Below are 18,332 nucleotides of genomic sequence, written 5' to 3' on the forward strand. Positions count from 1 at the left end.
GTCAGATTTGGCTTTTTTTCTCTGTTTTTTTGTGTTGTTCCAATGCACATAAAGGAAATAAACTTGTGTTTACCAAAACATTTGTAATTGCAGCAGTTTTCTGGGAGAAATGGTGCATTTTCTGGGAAAATTCCAGGGGTGCCGATAATTTCGGCTATGACTGTATGTAGGAAGAATTGCAGCAAGGGCGTCCCACTCTCTTGGCCTCTCTCGCGATTTTGTCGGCGCTCATTTGTCGGTCGCGGTTTTGTCGGGGTGCATATGTCTATCGTGCTTTTGTCGGTGAACCGGCTGGTCCACCTGGTTTAGCATCATCTGCAAAGTTTACCTGATTATTATTAATATTTTTTAAAAGTTCATCTATTCATATTAGAAAGAGCAGCTGCAGCGCTGACCTCTAACACCGCTGTCACATCACCAAATTCAGGAAAGGCTCCTCACACCGCGACCCTCTGCTTCCTAAAGGTTTTGTTTCCTTTTCTTTTTTCTAAACTGCCATTTCTTCAGACTCATCTCTGTTAATTGTTTAATGTTTGTTAATCGCCTTTTACTATTTCATTATGTTGTCTAGTGATTTTCCTCTGTTCTTTGTGAATTATGTTATGTTTTTGGATAAGGAGGGACGTGACTTCCGATCAGGCAGCAGCCCTTAGGTGCAGCAGTCAGCTTGGCATACCTGATGGCTTTTGAAAAGTGCTGCGGGTTGATTGTTGTGTTTATATTTGTACCATTATTTTACTTTTTCGATGACATTCTGTGACATGGCCGTCACCATTTTGAGATTCTCGACTATCTTGCCAGCAGTAGGCTGAAACAGTCTTGAAATTGTATTTAAGAGACAAGAGGAAACAAGAAGGATACGGTAATTCTTTGTGAAGAAAAAGACAAAGATGTGAGACAAAAACATGCGTAGCAAAATGGTCAGGAGCAAGTAAAAAACGTCAAACCAAGGCCGAAACTAAAGATGTAAATCAGAGTCAGGGGCAAAATCAATTTGTAACTAGAGGATCAGGACTTGTAATTCTTCAACACACTCTTGCGATTCGACTAAGAATCTACAAACTCAGATGAAATGCAAGATGCCGATGTTTGTTCTGTCACTTTATTGACAACAACAGCAGACAGTGCGGCACTCGTAACAACATGAACCTAGCATCACAGGAAAACGCATTGCATTTTCAACCTTGTCAAAAACGCATTTAAACAAAAATTAAATATGAACAATGAATTCTTAGGGTGGCATGGAGGTAGTGCTGCTGCCTCTCTGAAAGCTGACCAGAGTTCACATCTCCGGTTTGCATGTTCTCCCTGTGTCTGTGCGGGTTTCCTCCTGGTGCTCCGCTTTTCTCCCAAAGACATGCAGGTTAGGTGGAGGGTGATGCTGAATTGGCCATGGTGTGTGGTTAGTGGTGCGTGTGTGTGTGTGTGTGTGTGTGTGTTCTCCCTGCAATGGACTGGTGCCATGTCCAAGTTTTGCCCCTGCCTTTCATCCTATGCTAGATGGGACAGGCTCTAGGACCCTCGGCGACGCTGTTCAGGACTAGCAGGTTAGACGATGACTGACTGACAATGAATAATTTCACTTCTATAAACCCCAAAATGCAATCTGAACTATTTTTCAGTGATCCAGGAATCCTTTTTTCCCAACCTGAAGAGAAAACCTCCGGCCACCATATAAAACCTTACAGTTCTCCATTCCACCTGAACTAGTGTGGTGCTGAGGTGGCGCCCTCTGCGTGGCTGCACTCGGGTCCTAATCTGAGATCCTGAGTTGGTTTGTCATGTGGTGGGTGCGGGAAAGTGCTGTATCAACGCGCGCTCCTAACCCGAAAAAAAAAAAAAAAAAAAGGTTTTTGAACCTTCTGCATTTTTAAACTTTGTACCAATTCATTTATTGTTTCTAGTTTTCGTTTTGACTCTTAATTTTGAATTTTTGCATTATTTTTTTTATTTAGGATTTTGCACGTAATATCTTGATTTTTTTTTAATTAGTATTTAGGATTTTTGTTTTTCAGCATAATTTTTAGTTTTCCTATTCTGTCCTTAGTTTTGTTTATGTATTTTGAAATGAACGATTTTTCCAGATTTAAACAATAGCCGCAATTTAATTATTAAATTTAGTAGGGCCAAAGATTCTTACCTCCCTATTCTGGATTAAGATTAAAACAAGTACAGTCAAACACTCGATAAAGCATAAATGATGCTTCTTCCTACTGAATGATCATGTCTGGCTTTGTCCATTCATATGAGACACACTCCAGAATTAACAAAATGGCAGACCCGCTCACGTTAGCACATAATAAAATAACATTCAAACTTTGTGAATTAGCAAATCTTTACCATATGGAAAAACATGTGAATCAAAATTCCACTTGTCCTTTCTGTGTGCCGCATATCAAAGAGATGATCAGACTCAGCCCGGGACTGGCATTCTACAGCTTGAATAATTCACACCTCTGTCTTCGGCAGGGATGGCGTCAGCACCACACAGATAGCAGCCGTGCCACATTAAACTGTAAGAATGCTGACTGGTGAATGGCAAGCTGGTGTCCTGGCTCTGCGTTATGACCAATCTGAACCTTTTTTCATGTTGGCCACACTTCTCCTTCAAATTTGTGTTTTGTTTTTTTGGGTTCCTTTGCTCATACTGGTATAACAGACTCCTCCTGTAACCCTGAGTATATTCTTACCTACTCCATTTACAAACTTGACATTCAATTTGATTTGCACCAAGTGCATCCATAAAAGGTGTGAATAAGATGAGAAAAAGCAGTTGATAGCAGACCTCAGCCCAAAATGGGTTAACACACCAGCCTGTGCTCCAAATGCAGACCTTTGGAAGTAAGAGCACCATTGAGATTCAACAGTGACCCTGCTAGAGTAACACATTTAAATGTAATGGCTGGAACGATTCTGCTAGTGATTAATGTGTTAGAATATTAACATAGCATAACCTTCTCAACACCAGTTATTCAGTTTAAGGGGGCTGGAGCCTATCTCAATAACACCGGGTGCAAGGCAAGAATCAAGCATCCAAAATGTGCCAGTTGATCACAGAGCTTCTCACACCAGGCAAATAAATGCACAGCACCGATTAATCAAACCCACACAGTTTTAGGGTGGTTGGAATAATAAACCTCATAGACATGTGGAGAACATGCAAACTCCAACCAAACAACAACTGGGTGTGGGATTTTGTTGTGAAATGGTGACACCTTCATAGTATAAAGGGTGACTGGCACTCATACCAGCATAGAGACAGGCCTCCCCCCACCCTGTCCAGGCAGCCTGACCCCAAACTCCACAGACAGGCTTCAGCCTGATCAGGTTCAAATTATATTCTGTAAATGTTCAAAAACACCCTTCAGGGAGACAAAACAGTCAAATCGCAGGTGCTAGAGCCAAGGCCAAGGAAGAATCTTTATGAATAAAGGAATTTAGTGATATAAATAGAAAGATGCACAAAAAAGGTCAAGTAGAGAAAAAAAAATACAATAATCCCAACAAACTTGTACTAAAACAGATACACATAATCCAAGAATCCAAGCAAAATTCCAATAAACCATAAGAAGCCAAACAATAATTGCACTCGACAAACACTTAAGGACACATTGTGGGAATCCCTCGCTGCCACCAGAGTATAAACGTGGAGGGCTGTCCCTCACAAGTGACGTCTTGGTGGCCCCACCTCTAGGGGGTTCCACTCACAAGATTCAAGAAACAAGGCCAGGAGACAAATATACATCCATCCATCCATTATCCAACCCGCTATATCCTAACTTCAGGGTCATGGGGGTCTGCTGGAGCCAATCCCAGCCAACACAGTGTGCAAGGCAGGAAACAAACCCCGGGCAGGGTGCCAGCCCACCGCTGGACAAATATACAATTACCACATAATATATGACATAAAACAATACTAGTAAAAATTACATAAACACAGGGAAAAAAATCAAAAACAATAAAAAGAAAAGCCGTAATAAGGCAGGGAACAAGCCCTGGCTGTTACATAACAGGTTTGAACCCAGAACGCAGGTCTGTGAGGATGCAGCTTGTGGAAGAAAACCAGACAGACAAAAACCCAGGCAGGAGGAAGCTTGTCCGCCCGTATTTATTTTATTTTCATGAGAAAGGAGCACCCTGTAGCCAGCTGTGTGGCGGGTGGGATGGTCCTTGAACTGAGGCGCACAAAATCTTATTTATAACCACTTTGTTATCAAAATCGGCTCACACAATACATGATATAAAGCTAACATTTTATGGATTGCTACTTTATTCATGCTGCACAGTACTTCATTCATTTGCTGATTTGCCGAGTCCATTCTGTGCTTGTGCAGTTTAACAATGATTAGCATTCCACTCTTTCTTATCTGGCACAATACAATTCACAAAAATGTTACATTTTAACTTTATAATCTTACAGAAACATGACATTCTAACCTTACAGTTTCCTAGCAGGATATTCCCCTGCATTCAAACATGCTATCACTCTCATTAAGGCAAAAAACACTAAACGTTTCTTTCACCTCACTGGTGTGCCACCCTCTGATAGATCGTCTGCTTCAAAAATGGCAAATAAGCCTCTGCCATGCACCTCTGACCCCGGGATCCTACCACAGTATTACAGTAAGGGAGTGATGTGCAGTGGTGACATGCCAGTCTCTTTGGCTGTATAAACACGTATTGACACACGGGTTCAATCAAAGGCAGAAGTCTGAATGAGGATCTGCTGGCAATGAAGAAAAGCAGCGTCATAAAGCAAGCTCAGGAATGCCCACACCAACACCTACTGTACGGGCTGTCGGGGCACCACCGACCTTCCCCTTCTCTTCACAACAGCTGGGCGCAAATTGGGCACACTCCTCCAGCGATCCCACAATCCCATCCAAGCAAGTGCTAAGATATCAAATCAACGCTTGGAGGCAAGAAGCACCAGGGGACTAAACTGGTTGCAAAAACACAAACTGTTCAGCGAGAAAAAGGCAGCAACTGTTTCTAATTATAGGCAATTTACGAAGCAGGCAGTTATATCCAACAGAAGCCAACCGAGTACAGCAGGAAAGCACAACCAGATGCTCTTTGGCCACCGCAGTCTTATCCGGCTGTTTCCTTGTGCGCAGACAGCATGTTCACAAATGGCAGCTTTGGCGTTGCCAGCTACAAATAACAGTTTGGATTGCCCCGACATGGCTAGCGTATAATGTGCCCATGGCATCTCTTTTCCGCGAGGCTCCACAGTAGAGGAATTCTGTTCAAAGGGGTGTACAGCTTTGCAGTCCTGGGGCTTCTGGCACCACTTGGGCTGGCCTTTCAAACTTAAAAACACAGGAGCTGGCGAAGCTTTTGGGTGCACGCGGTACACCACAGGCCAATGAACAACTCACAACAGGAATGGCATTACTGGGCCTTCACTACATGGCTGAGCCTGCGCCCAAGGAATGCCTTCTCAGGTCAGCACACGGCCCAGCCTCAGCTTTCAGTTGTCTTGGAGATTCAGAAGAGTTTAAGTTCAGGAATAAAAACTTCGGTAAAAATCCAGTTGAATACCAGCTGTTTTTTTAGCTATGCCATACAGCTCCCTTCAAGATGGCAATGAGATGTATCTTTGGATTTTGAGATGCAATTCTTTGGATTTTTGTTAATCATTGGCTGAGCTTTCAAAGTAGCAACCTCCTTTTGATATATGACATGCCTTATGGAAACAGCAGTATTTCAGCAGTGACATTAAGTTTATCAGAATAATAGAAAATATGCAATATGCATCATAACAAAATTAGGCAGGTGCATAAATGTGGGCACCCCAACAGAGATATTACATCAACACTTAGTTGAACCCTTTTTTGCAAATCTAACAGCCTGTAGACGCCTTCTATAGCCTTTGATGAGTGTCTGGATTCTGGATGGAGGTATTGTTGACCATTCTTCCATACACCATCTCCCCAGTTCAGTTAAATTTGATGGCTGCCGAACATGGACAGCCTGCTTCAAATCATCCCAGAGATTTTCGATGATATTCAAGTCAGGTGACTGTGACGGCCATTCCAGAACATTGTACTTCTCCCTCTGCATGAATGTCTTTGTAGATTTCGAACTGTGTTTTGGGTCATTGTCTTGCTGGAATATCCAACCCCTGCGTAACTTCAACTTTGTGACTGATGCTTGAACATTATCCTGAGGAATTTGTTGAATTCATCCGACCCTCGACTTTAACAATGGCCCCAGTCCCTGAACTAGCCACACAGCCCCACAGCATGATGGAACCTCCACCAAATTTGACAGTAGGTAGCAGGTGTTTTTCTTGGAATGCAGTGTTCTTCTTCCACCATGCAAAACGCTTTTTGTTATGACCAACTCAATTTTTGTCTCATCAGTCCAAAGCACTTCGTTCCAAAATGAATCTGGCTTGTCTAAATGAGCGTTTGATACAACAAGTGACTCTGTTTGTGGTGTGAGTGCAGAAAGGGCTTCTTTCCCATTACCCTGCCATACAGATGTTCTTTGTGCAAATTGCATTGAATTGTAGAACGATATACAGATACACCATCTGCAGCGAGATGTTCTTGCAGGTCTTTGGAGGTGATCTGTGGGTTGTCTGTCACCATTCTCACAATCCTGTGCATATGCCGCTCCTGTATTTTGTCCTGCCAGACCTGCTGGGTTTAACAGCAACTGTGCCTGTGGCCTTCCATTTCCTGATTCCATTCCTTACAGTTGAAATTGACAGTTTAAACCTCTGAGATCGCTTTTTGTAGCCTTATCCTAAACCATGAGACTGAACAATCTTTGTTTTCAGATCTTTTGAGAGTTGCTTTGAGGATCCCATGCTGTCGCTCTTCAGAGGAGAGTCAAAAAGGAATCACGACTTGCGATTGACCACCTTAAATACATTTTCTCATGATTGGACACACCTGTCTATGAAGTTCAAGGCTTAACAAGCTAATCCAACCAATTTGGTGTGGCAAGTCATCAGCATGGAGCAGTGACAGGCATTCAAATCAGCAAAATTACAAGGGGACCCACATTTTTGCACAGACAGTTTTTCACATTTGATTTGATTTCATACAACTAAATACCGCTTCACTAAAAATCTTTGTTCGGAAAACACGCCAGTACTCAGATGTTCCTAGGAAATGAAAGACATACCACTGTTATCTTTTTTGTTGAAAGAAGAGTAAATTATTATGCAGGCTGAGAGGGGTTCCCAAACTTTTTCATATGACTGTATTTGTTAGGACTGAGGTGTATAATTATGTAGTGCTACACAGCGCACATGGCTATCCATATATACAGTAGCACCTTTAAAGATGACCCTCTTTATCAAAGACTTGGGGGCTACAGCACTGGACTGTAAAGCCTAAGACTGCTGGTTACAAAATGACCAGCTGGACAAGAGTGCTGCACTGACACGGCATCTTGAGATGCATTTATCAACGTTTGATTTTGTCTTTCATGGGACAGAAAGCTTTCAAGACACTTTATAGCATTAACATCACCATCGTAGCAGTGACTTTAATACATTTGAAAAAACAGTCCATGACAATGCGCCCAACTTAAAAAATAAATACAAATCTCAAAAGTGGAAGAAATCTCCCCTGGCCTAGTGGTCCATATGCTGTGCGACCTTCAAGGAGGATAGGGGCTCAGGTTTCACCATGTGGCCCACTATAAGACAGCTACCTGCCGGCGTTCACTTTCTAGGAACAGTAATGCGGTGCTTGGAACGCACCTTGATGTGATGCTCCATACGGAAAGGTGGCACATAAAAGAAGAGTCTGGCCGGGTCGGCCGCTTCTGCAGCTTAGGCTCGTGTGTGCTCACTGCATAACAAAATGGCCACAATTATAATAAACACTGGGGACCTGCCTGGGCACCTTATAGTCATGTGAGAAAGGACACCCCATGAAATGTTTCTCTTTTGTTTTGTTTTTGTGGTAATCTCAGGATTTAATCTTCATTTGAACGGTATCGTTACATAAACGTAACAAAACTAACAAAAAACAATGAAAATCTGACCTTGCAATAATGTATTCAATGAAGAAATTACAGAACAGATATGCCATTGCCATCCATGGAAAAAGCAAGACACAAGTCTCTAACAGTGGGTATTGCCCCCTCAAGACATCTCTGACATAGATGTGGAGAAAACTTCTCCTGCTCCTCCATCCATGCAGAATTCTTTCGGCTGTGTGATGTTTGAGGGGTCTCTTGTGTGAACAATCCCCCGTCCCCAAAACCTCCGCAGCTTCTCGGTGGCATTCAGAGGCAAACCTGGACTTTGACTCTTTCATTTCAGCCATTCCTTGGTGGATTTACTGGTAGGATTAGAGTCATTGTCATGTTTAAAGGTCAATTTGCGGTTGAGCTTTAATATTGCAACAGCTGCCCACACCTTATCATCAAACACCCTTTGGTACAACGAAGACCTCCTAGTGGATTCTACGATGGTGAACTGCTCAGGGCCTGATGGTTGGCAACCACCGCTGGACACTAGCAAATGTTGTGTTAAACGTCCATGAAAAAAAAAGAAAACTTCTCACGTTAGTCATGTTGCATCCCCAGGTTTTTTTTTATATAGTCGCTAGCACAAAATGTGCAAAATGAATGCATTTTTGCTAAAATCTTGCAAAATAGGGACTTCCTGGATTATCAGCCTGGATTTCAACAGGAAACTGAAAGACTCACAGGTAGGAATTGGAAACAAGACTCTTGACCAACGACTTACAGCTTAGGTAAAATGTCCTTCCCATGAGTCGTCAAGTTTACTGTTCACATAGCCCCTGATAATTCAGAAAGTAACTACTTAACAACAATTTAGCATATGTATGGTCTGAGCCATCAACTGTATAAAAGGCATATAGGTTATGCACACAAGTGGGATTTTTTTTTCAATGGATGTTTTTCACAATATTTGGTCACATATCGATGCTGCTTATGAGAATTTATTTTATGTAAAGAATAAGTAGCATTAAAAAATCATTATTGGGTGGAGTATTCCTTTAAGACCACGATCAAGGTTCTAGTTCCAGTGGTTCATGGGTAATCGCACGACAGAAAGACACAGCGCTTAGCATTCTACATACACATATATACATACACTACCCACCTGCTCACTTCGCTTCCCAACCCCTGGGTGGGTGCTACGCACTATCCACTTCATGGCTCTGCTGCTCGATATGGGGATGTGGATGTACAATTTAAACAGATTGTTATTTTCATGGGAATTGTTACATATGCAAAACCATCCATCCATCCACCCTCTTCCGCTTATCTGAGGTCGGGTCGCGGGGCAGCAGCTTTAGCAGAGAGGCCCAGACTTCCCTCTCCCCGGCCACTTCTTCCAGCTCTTCCGGGAGAATCCCAAGGCGTTCCCAGGCCAGCCGGGAGACATAGTCCCTCCAGCGTGTCCTGGGTCTTCTCCGGGGCCTCCTCCCGGTTGGACGTACCCAGAACACCTCACCAGGGAGGCGTCCAGACGCCCTGATCAGATGCCCGAGCCACCTCATCTGACTCCTCTCGATGTGGAGGAGCAGCGGCTCTACTCTGAGCCCCTCCTGGATGACTGAGCTTCTCACCCTATCTTTAAGGGAAAGCCCGGACACCCAGCGGAGGAAACTCATTTTAGCCGCTTGTATTCGCGATCACTACCCATAGCTCATGACCATAAGTGAGGATAGGAACATAGATCAACTGGTAAATTGAGAGCTTTGCCTTACGGCTCAGCTCCTTTTTCATCACGACAGACCGATGCAGAGCCCGCATCACTGTAGACGCTGCACCGATCCACCTGTCGATCTTCCCTCACTCGTGAACGAGACCCCGAGATACTTAAACTCCTCCACTTGGGGCAGGATCTCTCCCCGAACCCTGAGAGGGCACTCCACCCTTTTCCGGCTGAGGACCATGGTCTCGGATTTGGAGGTGCTGATTCCCACCCCAGCCGCTTCACACTCAGCTGCGAACCGATTCAGAGAGAGCTGAAGATCACAGCCTGATGAAGCAAACAGGACAACATCATCAGCAAAGAGCAGTGACCCAATCCTGAGTCCACCAAATCGGATCCCCTCAACACCCTGGCTGCGCCTAGAAATTCTGTCCATAAAAGTTATGAACAGAATTGGTGACAAAGGGCAGCCCTGGCGGAGTCCAGCTGTCACTGGAAACGGGCTCGACTTACTGCCGGCAATGCGGACCAGGCTCTGACACCATTTTTTGAATGTATTTTTCATCAATATCACATTGAATTTTGATTCCATGTTTGGAGTTACATCGTGACAACACAACGTATAACTGCCCGTGAGTGAATATCGTTTCTTTCTCTCTAATAAATAAACCAACCTTTTCGAATATTTGTCCCTGTGATTTGTTCATTGTCATAGCAAAAGCTATTCTAACAGGAAACTGTTAATGTTTTAATATGAATGGCATATCAAGATCTCCTTTGGTGTCTAATGTCATCCCCTGAAGATGTACTACATTACCTTTCTTGTCACCTGTTAAAATTTTACATGTCAGAATTGTTTGACCAATTTTGAAGAAAACTAATCTTGTTCCATTGCATAGCCCATCACTCAGACACAAATTACGCAATAACATGACGATACATCCTTCTTTCAACAGAAAGACCAGACGGTGTTAACGATTGAATTGATTCTTCGGGATATTGCAAGTTGATATTTTCATCTTCCGCACAATCACCACCAGCTGTTTCAGCAGAGTCTATTGATACACATTTAACCAATCTGCCGTATAAACGATTGACAATTTTTGCGTTAATTTGTTTGACTTCATCGTTTCTCAGTGTTAGGATTGCCTGTGTACTCGTTTCTTCTGTTCATAACCATTCATGATGAAATTCTTCAATAAGATTTGGACATAAAACGTCTTCTTTTATTGGGAACTTAAAGTGAGGAAAACATAAAAATTTATAAGGATTGAGAGCGCAGGAACTGTGTCTGACAAAAGTATTCACACGAACGAGAGGTGACAGGACAGTGGGCATGGGCCGTTAACCTGAAATAGTTGAGAGGAGGGTGGGACTTGTCTTGTCTCAAGATTTCTTTTGTAATAGACAGATATACATATAAACTTCTTCATCTTTTCTCACTAAGTGGGGTCGATGTGCTTGATTAGCCTTCTCAGAACACTCCAGTCCTCCACCTCCTTGCCAGTCCAGCACTTTTCCTTCAGATCTTCTTTCACTTTATCCATCCACCTCCACTTTGGCCCTCCTCACTTTCCCTGCCCCTGTACTTCCATTCCCATCACTCCTTTGCCCACATATTCATTGTGTCTCCTCACCACATGTCCACACCACTTCAGCTCACTTTTTTGTAATTTCTTAGATATCTCTCCCGCTTTTGTTGTACCACTGATTGTCTCATTTCTTATTCTGTCCTTTTCTGTAGCTCCACACATCCATCTCCACATTCTCGTTTCTGCCTCATCCAACTTCTCCTGAGCTCCCTTTACTGTCCTTGTCTCAGTTCCATACATCATTGCTAGTCTTACTACTGTCTTAAAAACTTTACCTTTAACCTTCACCGTAATTTTTCGATCACACAATCCTCCTGATACCTTCTTCCAATTCCTCCATCCACACAGCACTCTGTGGGTTATCTCTGCATCTAGTTGTTCATCTCAGGGCTACCACTGATCCTAGATATTTAATATGATCTACACTTTTTAATAGCTCTCCCTCCAGGCCAACTTCTGAATCCTGATCATCATGAAACCTTACACACTCTGTCTTCTTCCTATTTATCTTCAATCCTCTAACAACTTTCTCCTCTTACTCGTGTTACACAACACAATGTCATCAGCAAAAACCATGGTCCTTAGAGCGGTTTGGGAGATTGGTCTTTTATCCCATAAACCACAAACCCATAAACCAGATCAAAGAGGTAAGGAGATCTCTGGTGCAGACGTACTTGAACTGGGGTCTTGTCTTCTTTAACCCGAGTCCCTGTTCTGTCACTCGTGTCTTGGACAACCCTCATATACTTTTCTGGTACTCCTTTCTCTCTCATGCACTTCCAGATAATAATAATAACAATAATAAAAATAATAAATGCTAGCAGGTTATCAGGCCAAGTCTCCGTAAACAACTCCTGGACAGTGCCCTGCTGGCATCTGTGGCATCTCCAAACGCCGCCTGTGTCTGCAGAGCCCGTCCTTTGTTAATCCCACAGTGCACCAGCCCAGGCGCTCTTTTCCATTTTTGGTCGCTTCAGAAATTGTTTGGTCAAACTTGGCTGTAATAGGCAGGAACAGCCTGTAAGGTCGACGTGCCAAGAAAGCTCCGTGTTTACATCAAACTTTTTTTTTTTCTTGCTCCGTTTATTCTGGGCCTCCAAGGCTAAGTTCAGGATACATCGAATCCTGCCCAAGTGTGAAGATGCCAGCTTTCCAAATCCCACCAACTCCGCTGCTGCCACCCCCTCGGCTCCAGAGCCAGCGCCAGCACCGCCGCCACCAGCAGCAGCAGCAGCAGCAGTGACCAGAGCTCGTAAGGAGAACGAGCGTCGTGCACCTTGCACAGCTCACAAAGGGAGGGCACGTGTGACGAAAGTCGCCGCCGAGAACAAAGGCGCGCATTGTGCGGTGCGGTGCTCTCCGGTCCTGAAGCTGCGTGATGTCAAAGCCGTCCTGCCCGCCAATGACATCACAGCACGACACGTTCGGGGACTCGCAAAGGTTTTGATGTGGCGGGTTCGGTGACGTCACATACAGCGCACCTTACAGGCACTTGCTGCAGGGACCTTGGCGAAATTGTGGCTTACGATGCAGACGCCGGTTGGAGATGCCAACTGTTCTAAAGAAGCCTTGTCCTTACCCGGTGCTATATCCGGATAACCCGCCCTGGCCGGGATGCCAGCCCCCTCACATCCTCACTTGTTCCAAACACATTGTGCAAACTGGAGACCTCCCGACTTTTCTTTAGATGAGGCTGACAGACCGCGCCGACAACAGTCATGCGGCACGCCATCCTACAAGCACTGGCATTACGCGAGTCCCACACAAAGAGACGCGTTGCTCACCTCATGTTTCCTTGGACGTTCCGGCGCTTTTTCTGTTATACCCGCTCCGCGTAAAGGACAGAGAGAGACTGACGAACGTGTCCACGGAAACGGTGTCTCAAAGCGGCCTCCTTTGCCTCTCTGCCGAGGGCTCGCTGGGCAGCCGCTCATCCAGTGTTGCCATCTTTTCACTCCTTTTTTCCCCCCTGCGCCGGCGTGCTGGGCAAATTGGAAACAGCGCGGGCTCGGCACCAAGGCTCTGGTGCCACCTAGCGGCGAATGCGCGCAAACACCTCAGAGAAAGACGATCTACCCGCAAGTCGCTGTCGCAGCGAAACCGTTTGTTCTTGTTACGCCTGACCTCATGAAATAAATCTCAGGAAAACAGTCACCTCCCCCATTTGATTACCCAATTGTAATTAAAGATACCCTAGCACAGCGGCGACCGTGACCCAGTGACACATGGAGAGGGCGACAGGAACAGTGGCGAACGGGCATCAAGACTGAGAGTTTCCAGAAAGCGTGTGGAGATGTGAGATATTTGAGAGAAGCTCCATATTTATCCTCACCCCCGACATCTTACAGGGGTTGGCCTGGGGGGATCAGGGGGTTGGCAGCTTAGCAGGCGAGACATTCGTGGCACTCTTGAAAGAACCTTTCAGGTTGAGGGGCGTTTAAGGGGGGTTCCTGTTAGGGTTAGGATCTGCGAGTATTAAAATATGAAAGCTACACCGAAACAAAAATAACGGACATCTGTTTATGGAAACCATAAACGCTTGTTCCAATTTAAAGCAAAGTTAAGTGTATTAATATATCACATATAAACAACATTTTAATAAAGTATGAAGAACATGCAAAAAAAAAAATGTCCCAAATAAAACAATGACACGCGGTTCACGAAAGGCTTAAAACACGGTGTGATTAACAGGCGATAGTTCTATTCCACCATGCTGGAATACATACCTTAATTTCCTATTTATTTATTTTCTGACACGGCTCTTTAAGTCCATGAATCCGAGCCTGGGTGGAGGCTGGGTCCCCTTATGAGGAATGTGACATGAAGCAGGGCAGGACGGGATGCCACTCTCTGCCAGGGCACACTCATACATTCTCTAGAAAAGGTCCGTTTGCTTTTGGCTTTCACATTTCAGGTGAATTTAGCTCGACACATTCATCTCCCTCATTTTCCAAACCCGCTAAATCCCGAGCAGGGCTGTAGGGAAGCCGGAGCTAATCTCGGAAAGCGTCGGGTGTAAGTCAGGAGCTCACACACAAATTAGAGGCCAATTTGTCAACACCAGTCCAGCTAACTTGCATGTCTTTGGACTGTAGACGGAAACCCATGTGCGTACAGGAAAAACCTGCAAACTCCACATCTGGGGGCCGACACATTCATTTTATATTGAACTACTATCTGGGCTAATTTGCTCTGAATTTGAATGAGTGGGCTCCGTTAATATGTGGACAAATATTTAGGAGCTATTAAGAATTTACAGTACAACTGGTTAGGGTTAGTGTGGAAGATACGGAAAATTAAAAGCTTTTAGGGTGTGGGCAGTGAAGAAACAATTTTTTGTGGGATGAAATAACGCTTCCTATTATGGGTCAGAAATGACGCTATGTAATGGATTGAGCAAGTATTCAGACCCCTTCACTTTTTGCACCCTTTATTGTGTTGTACATTTAATTTTAAGTGGGTAAATTTGCCATTTTTGCCCATTAATGTACTCTCAATAACTCACAAAGACAATGTGAAAGCATGTTTTCAGAAAGGTCTTCAAATTTAATAAAAATCAAAAACTGAAAACTCTCATTCATAGAAGTATTCAGACCTTTATTTCAGTATTTGTAGAAGCCCCTTTGGCAGCAATTCCAGCTTGGAGTCGGCTTAGATAAGTCTCTACAAGCTTTGCACACCTGGATTTGGGCAGTTTGTGCCATTTTGCTCTTAAGCTCTGTTAGACTGGATGCAAAGTGACTGTCAACTGCCATCTTTAGGTGTCTCCATAGATCTTCTATTGGCTTTACGGCTGAGTCCATCGAGGACAGTCACAGACTTGTCCCAGTGTTATCCTGACTGTATGGTTCATGTCATTGTTGTTCTGAAAGGTGAACCGTCATCCCAGTCTGAGGTGGTGTGCACTCGGGAGGTTTTCCTTAAGGATCTCTCTGTGTTTGGTTGCAGTTATCCTTCCCTTAATTCTGACCAGTCTTCCTGTCCCTCATCGAATGTTGCTGCCACCACCATACTTCACCGTAGGGATGGAGTTAGGCAGGTGATGAGCAGTGCCTCGTCTTTATCAGACACAGTGCTTTTGGAGTTCAGCTTATTAAACGGTTGTTTTTGTCTCATCAGACCAAACAAGATCAGACCAGATCTTTTTTCCTGATGTTCTCAGATTCCTTTAAACTTTCATATATATGCCTTCTACTCGAGAGTGGATTCCATATAGCCACTCTACCGTAAACGCCTGGTTGATGGAGTGCTGCTAAGGTGGTCATCCTTCCAAAAGGTTCTGCTATTCCATCAAGTGACTATTGGGTTCTTTGTCACCTCCCATATGAAATTTGGTTGGAGAGCCAACTCAAGACAGAATCCTGGTTGTTCCAATCTTCTTCCATTTCACAACTATTGGGGCCATGAGAACAGTCAGAGCTTTAGAAATGGCCTTATCTCCTTGTCCTGATCTGTGTCTCACCACAATTTGGTTCTGAAGGTCTACAGAGTTTTCCTTGGACTTCATGGCTTGGTTTTTGTCCTGTCATGTGGCTTTCTCAATTATGTCGATCAATTCGGCTTGCCACAGATGGGCTCCAGTCAAGTTCTAGAAACATCTCAAGGAGGATTAGAGGAAGCAGGATGCACCTGACCACAGTGGAGTACATCAGCAAAGAATATGAACACTTCTATAATGTAGAGAGTTCACTTTGTAGTTTTTAATAAACTTTGCAAACCTTTCTAAAACCATGTTTTCACTTTGTGTTTATGGATTATTGTGTGTAGATTAATCTGCAAAAATGGCAAATGCACTCATTTAGAATGACATCTGCACTACAATAAAGGGTGCAGGAAATGAAGAGGTCTAAGTACTTTCTCACTCCACTGTATGCAAAAGTTTTATTAAATTCTTGCACCCCTCATTCCACTTTCTTACCTTGTTGTATTCAGTTCTGCACAAAAGTTAGACAGGACCAGGCTCTGGATGGCGCACACTCAAACACAAGTCTTCAGAGATTCTTTTCTTTTTTTGTTCTTTAATTTTCCCATTACACAATGCTCCCATTCCTTCATAATGTTGTCTTTTAAATGTATTGCACCAGCCGCTGGCCGCCCCCCACAGAACAGCAACGCTGCTTCTAAGTGTTAGAAGTTCCTTGAGATCTTCCTAGTGTAACAGTGGACAGCGTTGATCGAGCGACCCATGTCACGGCCCCCTCTTCTGAACCTTCTACCCCAAGAATGACAGGCTGACCACCCATTATTATTGTTGCGCACAATCTGAAGCTCAGTGGACATTTAATAAGACAGAGCACAATGTCGTGAAATGAACCGGCAATAGAATGCAAATTCAGCTACAATAGAGGTATGGCTTTGCTGTTTTCCTCCCAATACCACAAAACTGAGTTTTATAAAGTTACAAAGATATTTTTGCAACAGCCATATCTACCTTCAGATGACAATGCACTTGTAAAGGTGGGCCCCGTCTTCTCTATGGGTTATGGAGGGTTCTTTTAAGGGTGGTCTGGCTACACCTCATCCTTCGGAGTGAGGAAGAATGTGAAGGAGGACATGAGAGATTGGAAGGAGCCAAGGGATCTGCCATAGGGAGCTGAGCTGAAGGGAGTCAGGAAAGCCTACTGGGCATGTGAGTGCAAGAAGTTGGCCACGCATCTGTGAGTACCCCTCGGTGCAAGTTGCAGGGTGGGAGGTCCATGAGTCTGTAGCCTCTATCTTTTTAACTTGTTAACAATAATATTGCTTATTCGTCACTTCGCAGGGGGAGGTCTCGTTAGGAGTCTGACATGTCCACTAACTCATCCCCACGACTGTCTTCTTCTTCTTGTCTACAATCATGGCAGGCTGATGTTTCATCCCACAAGATATTCCTGGCACCTGCTAAACAAAATACCTTATTCCTCCCCATAGTTCGTTTTGAAAACCTTCCATCTTCTCAAAACTGTTTTTCGCTGTATTGTTTGAATATGTCATAAATTATCTTGATAAAAATGTTTTTTCTGCAATCACCTTGATAATGTTACTAAAAAGAATCAAATATGTTTCTGTTTTGACTGCATTCTCATGTCTTGTCAGGGAGCACCTTATCAAATATAGAATAACTCTGACATCAAGCCACGCCCACTCATGGCCCCACCTTCACTTGGCCACACCCACTCCAAAGACCTTCTCTCTCTGCAGGCAAAATCATCACAAGTGGGCAAAAAGGCGAACAAGATGAGGTGAGGCGATTTCCGACTTACCACAACTCGGGGGTGCTTTTGTTTTTTTTTATTTTGGAGCTTTTCTCCTGTTCCTTAACAATGAGAAATGTTTGTTAGGTGGGCTGGAATTAACGGACTGCCTTTACTAAATCTGACAGTTCACTTAAGGGCTTGACCAGCTCTGTATGTGTGGTGTCTGTCTCGTCAGTCTAGCCACTCATTACAAGAAGAAAAGAAACCTAACCAGCTGGAAGTAACAACTAGCTAAATATCTGGAGACCTGCACAGGGATTTACAACACTCTGTGCCTTACTTCAGAGGCTAAGTGGCACTGCAAGCAGCCCTGACTCTATTAACACATGCAGGCACATACCCCAGAAGAAACCATGAAATGGGCACAGTCAGTCCTGTCAGGGACATGCACCGTGTTCTATTGCAGCTTGCTTTAAATCTCCAGTTATCGTTTCAGTTCCCAAAAACGAACAAATAAATTGCACTTAGGTCAGTTCTAATGAACATGTGAGAATGGATCATTCTTACCCATCTTAACTTTGTTCCAGTTGCTCACTTTGACCCACTCCACTCTGTATACAGGACCAACTGTGGACGATGCCAAAAAACATGGGTCTTCACTTTGTTTTTAAGTATCAGGACTGTAAAGTAACATATGCCAGATTACTGCTTGTAGACTTCAGTTCAGCATTCAACACCATTGCCCTGAGCTGTCGTTAAATAAACTTCTACAAACTGAACTGAAGGCTTCCATCTGTAAAAGGATTTAGAGTTTTTTGACAAACAGAAAACGGTATGTTTGGATGGGTTCCCACCTCTTAAGGCTGTGTCCAAATCAGCACACATGCTGTGTTACAAACTCCAATA

At 43.9% G+C, this 18,332-nt stretch overlaps 1 protein-coding gene across 1 annotated transcript in view; it reads right to left on the reverse strand.

Moving 5' to 3' along the window:
- The window catches only part of LOC120518819 (ena/VASP-like protein), a 146,373-nt gene extending 133,165 nt beyond the window's left edge, over positions 1 to 13,208 (reverse strand). The window contains exon 1 of the mRNA XM_039741807.1: positions 13,035 to 13,208. Within this exon, the coding sequence (XP_039597741.1) occupies positions 13,035 to 13,039 (5 nt within the window). The 5' untranslated portion in view covers positions 13,040 to 13,208. The remainder of the gene's footprint in view (positions 1 to 13,034) is intronic.
- Positions 13,209 to 18,332: the final 5,124 nt, after the last annotated feature.

The sequence above is a fragment of the Polypterus senegalus genome, chromosome 18, assembly GCF_016835505.1.
Source record: "Polypterus senegalus isolate Bchr_013 chromosome 18, ASM1683550v1, whole genome shotgun sequence".
Classification (NCBI taxonomy): domain Eukaryota; kingdom Metazoa; phylum Chordata; class Cladistia; order Polypteriformes; family Polypteridae; genus Polypterus; species Polypterus senegalus.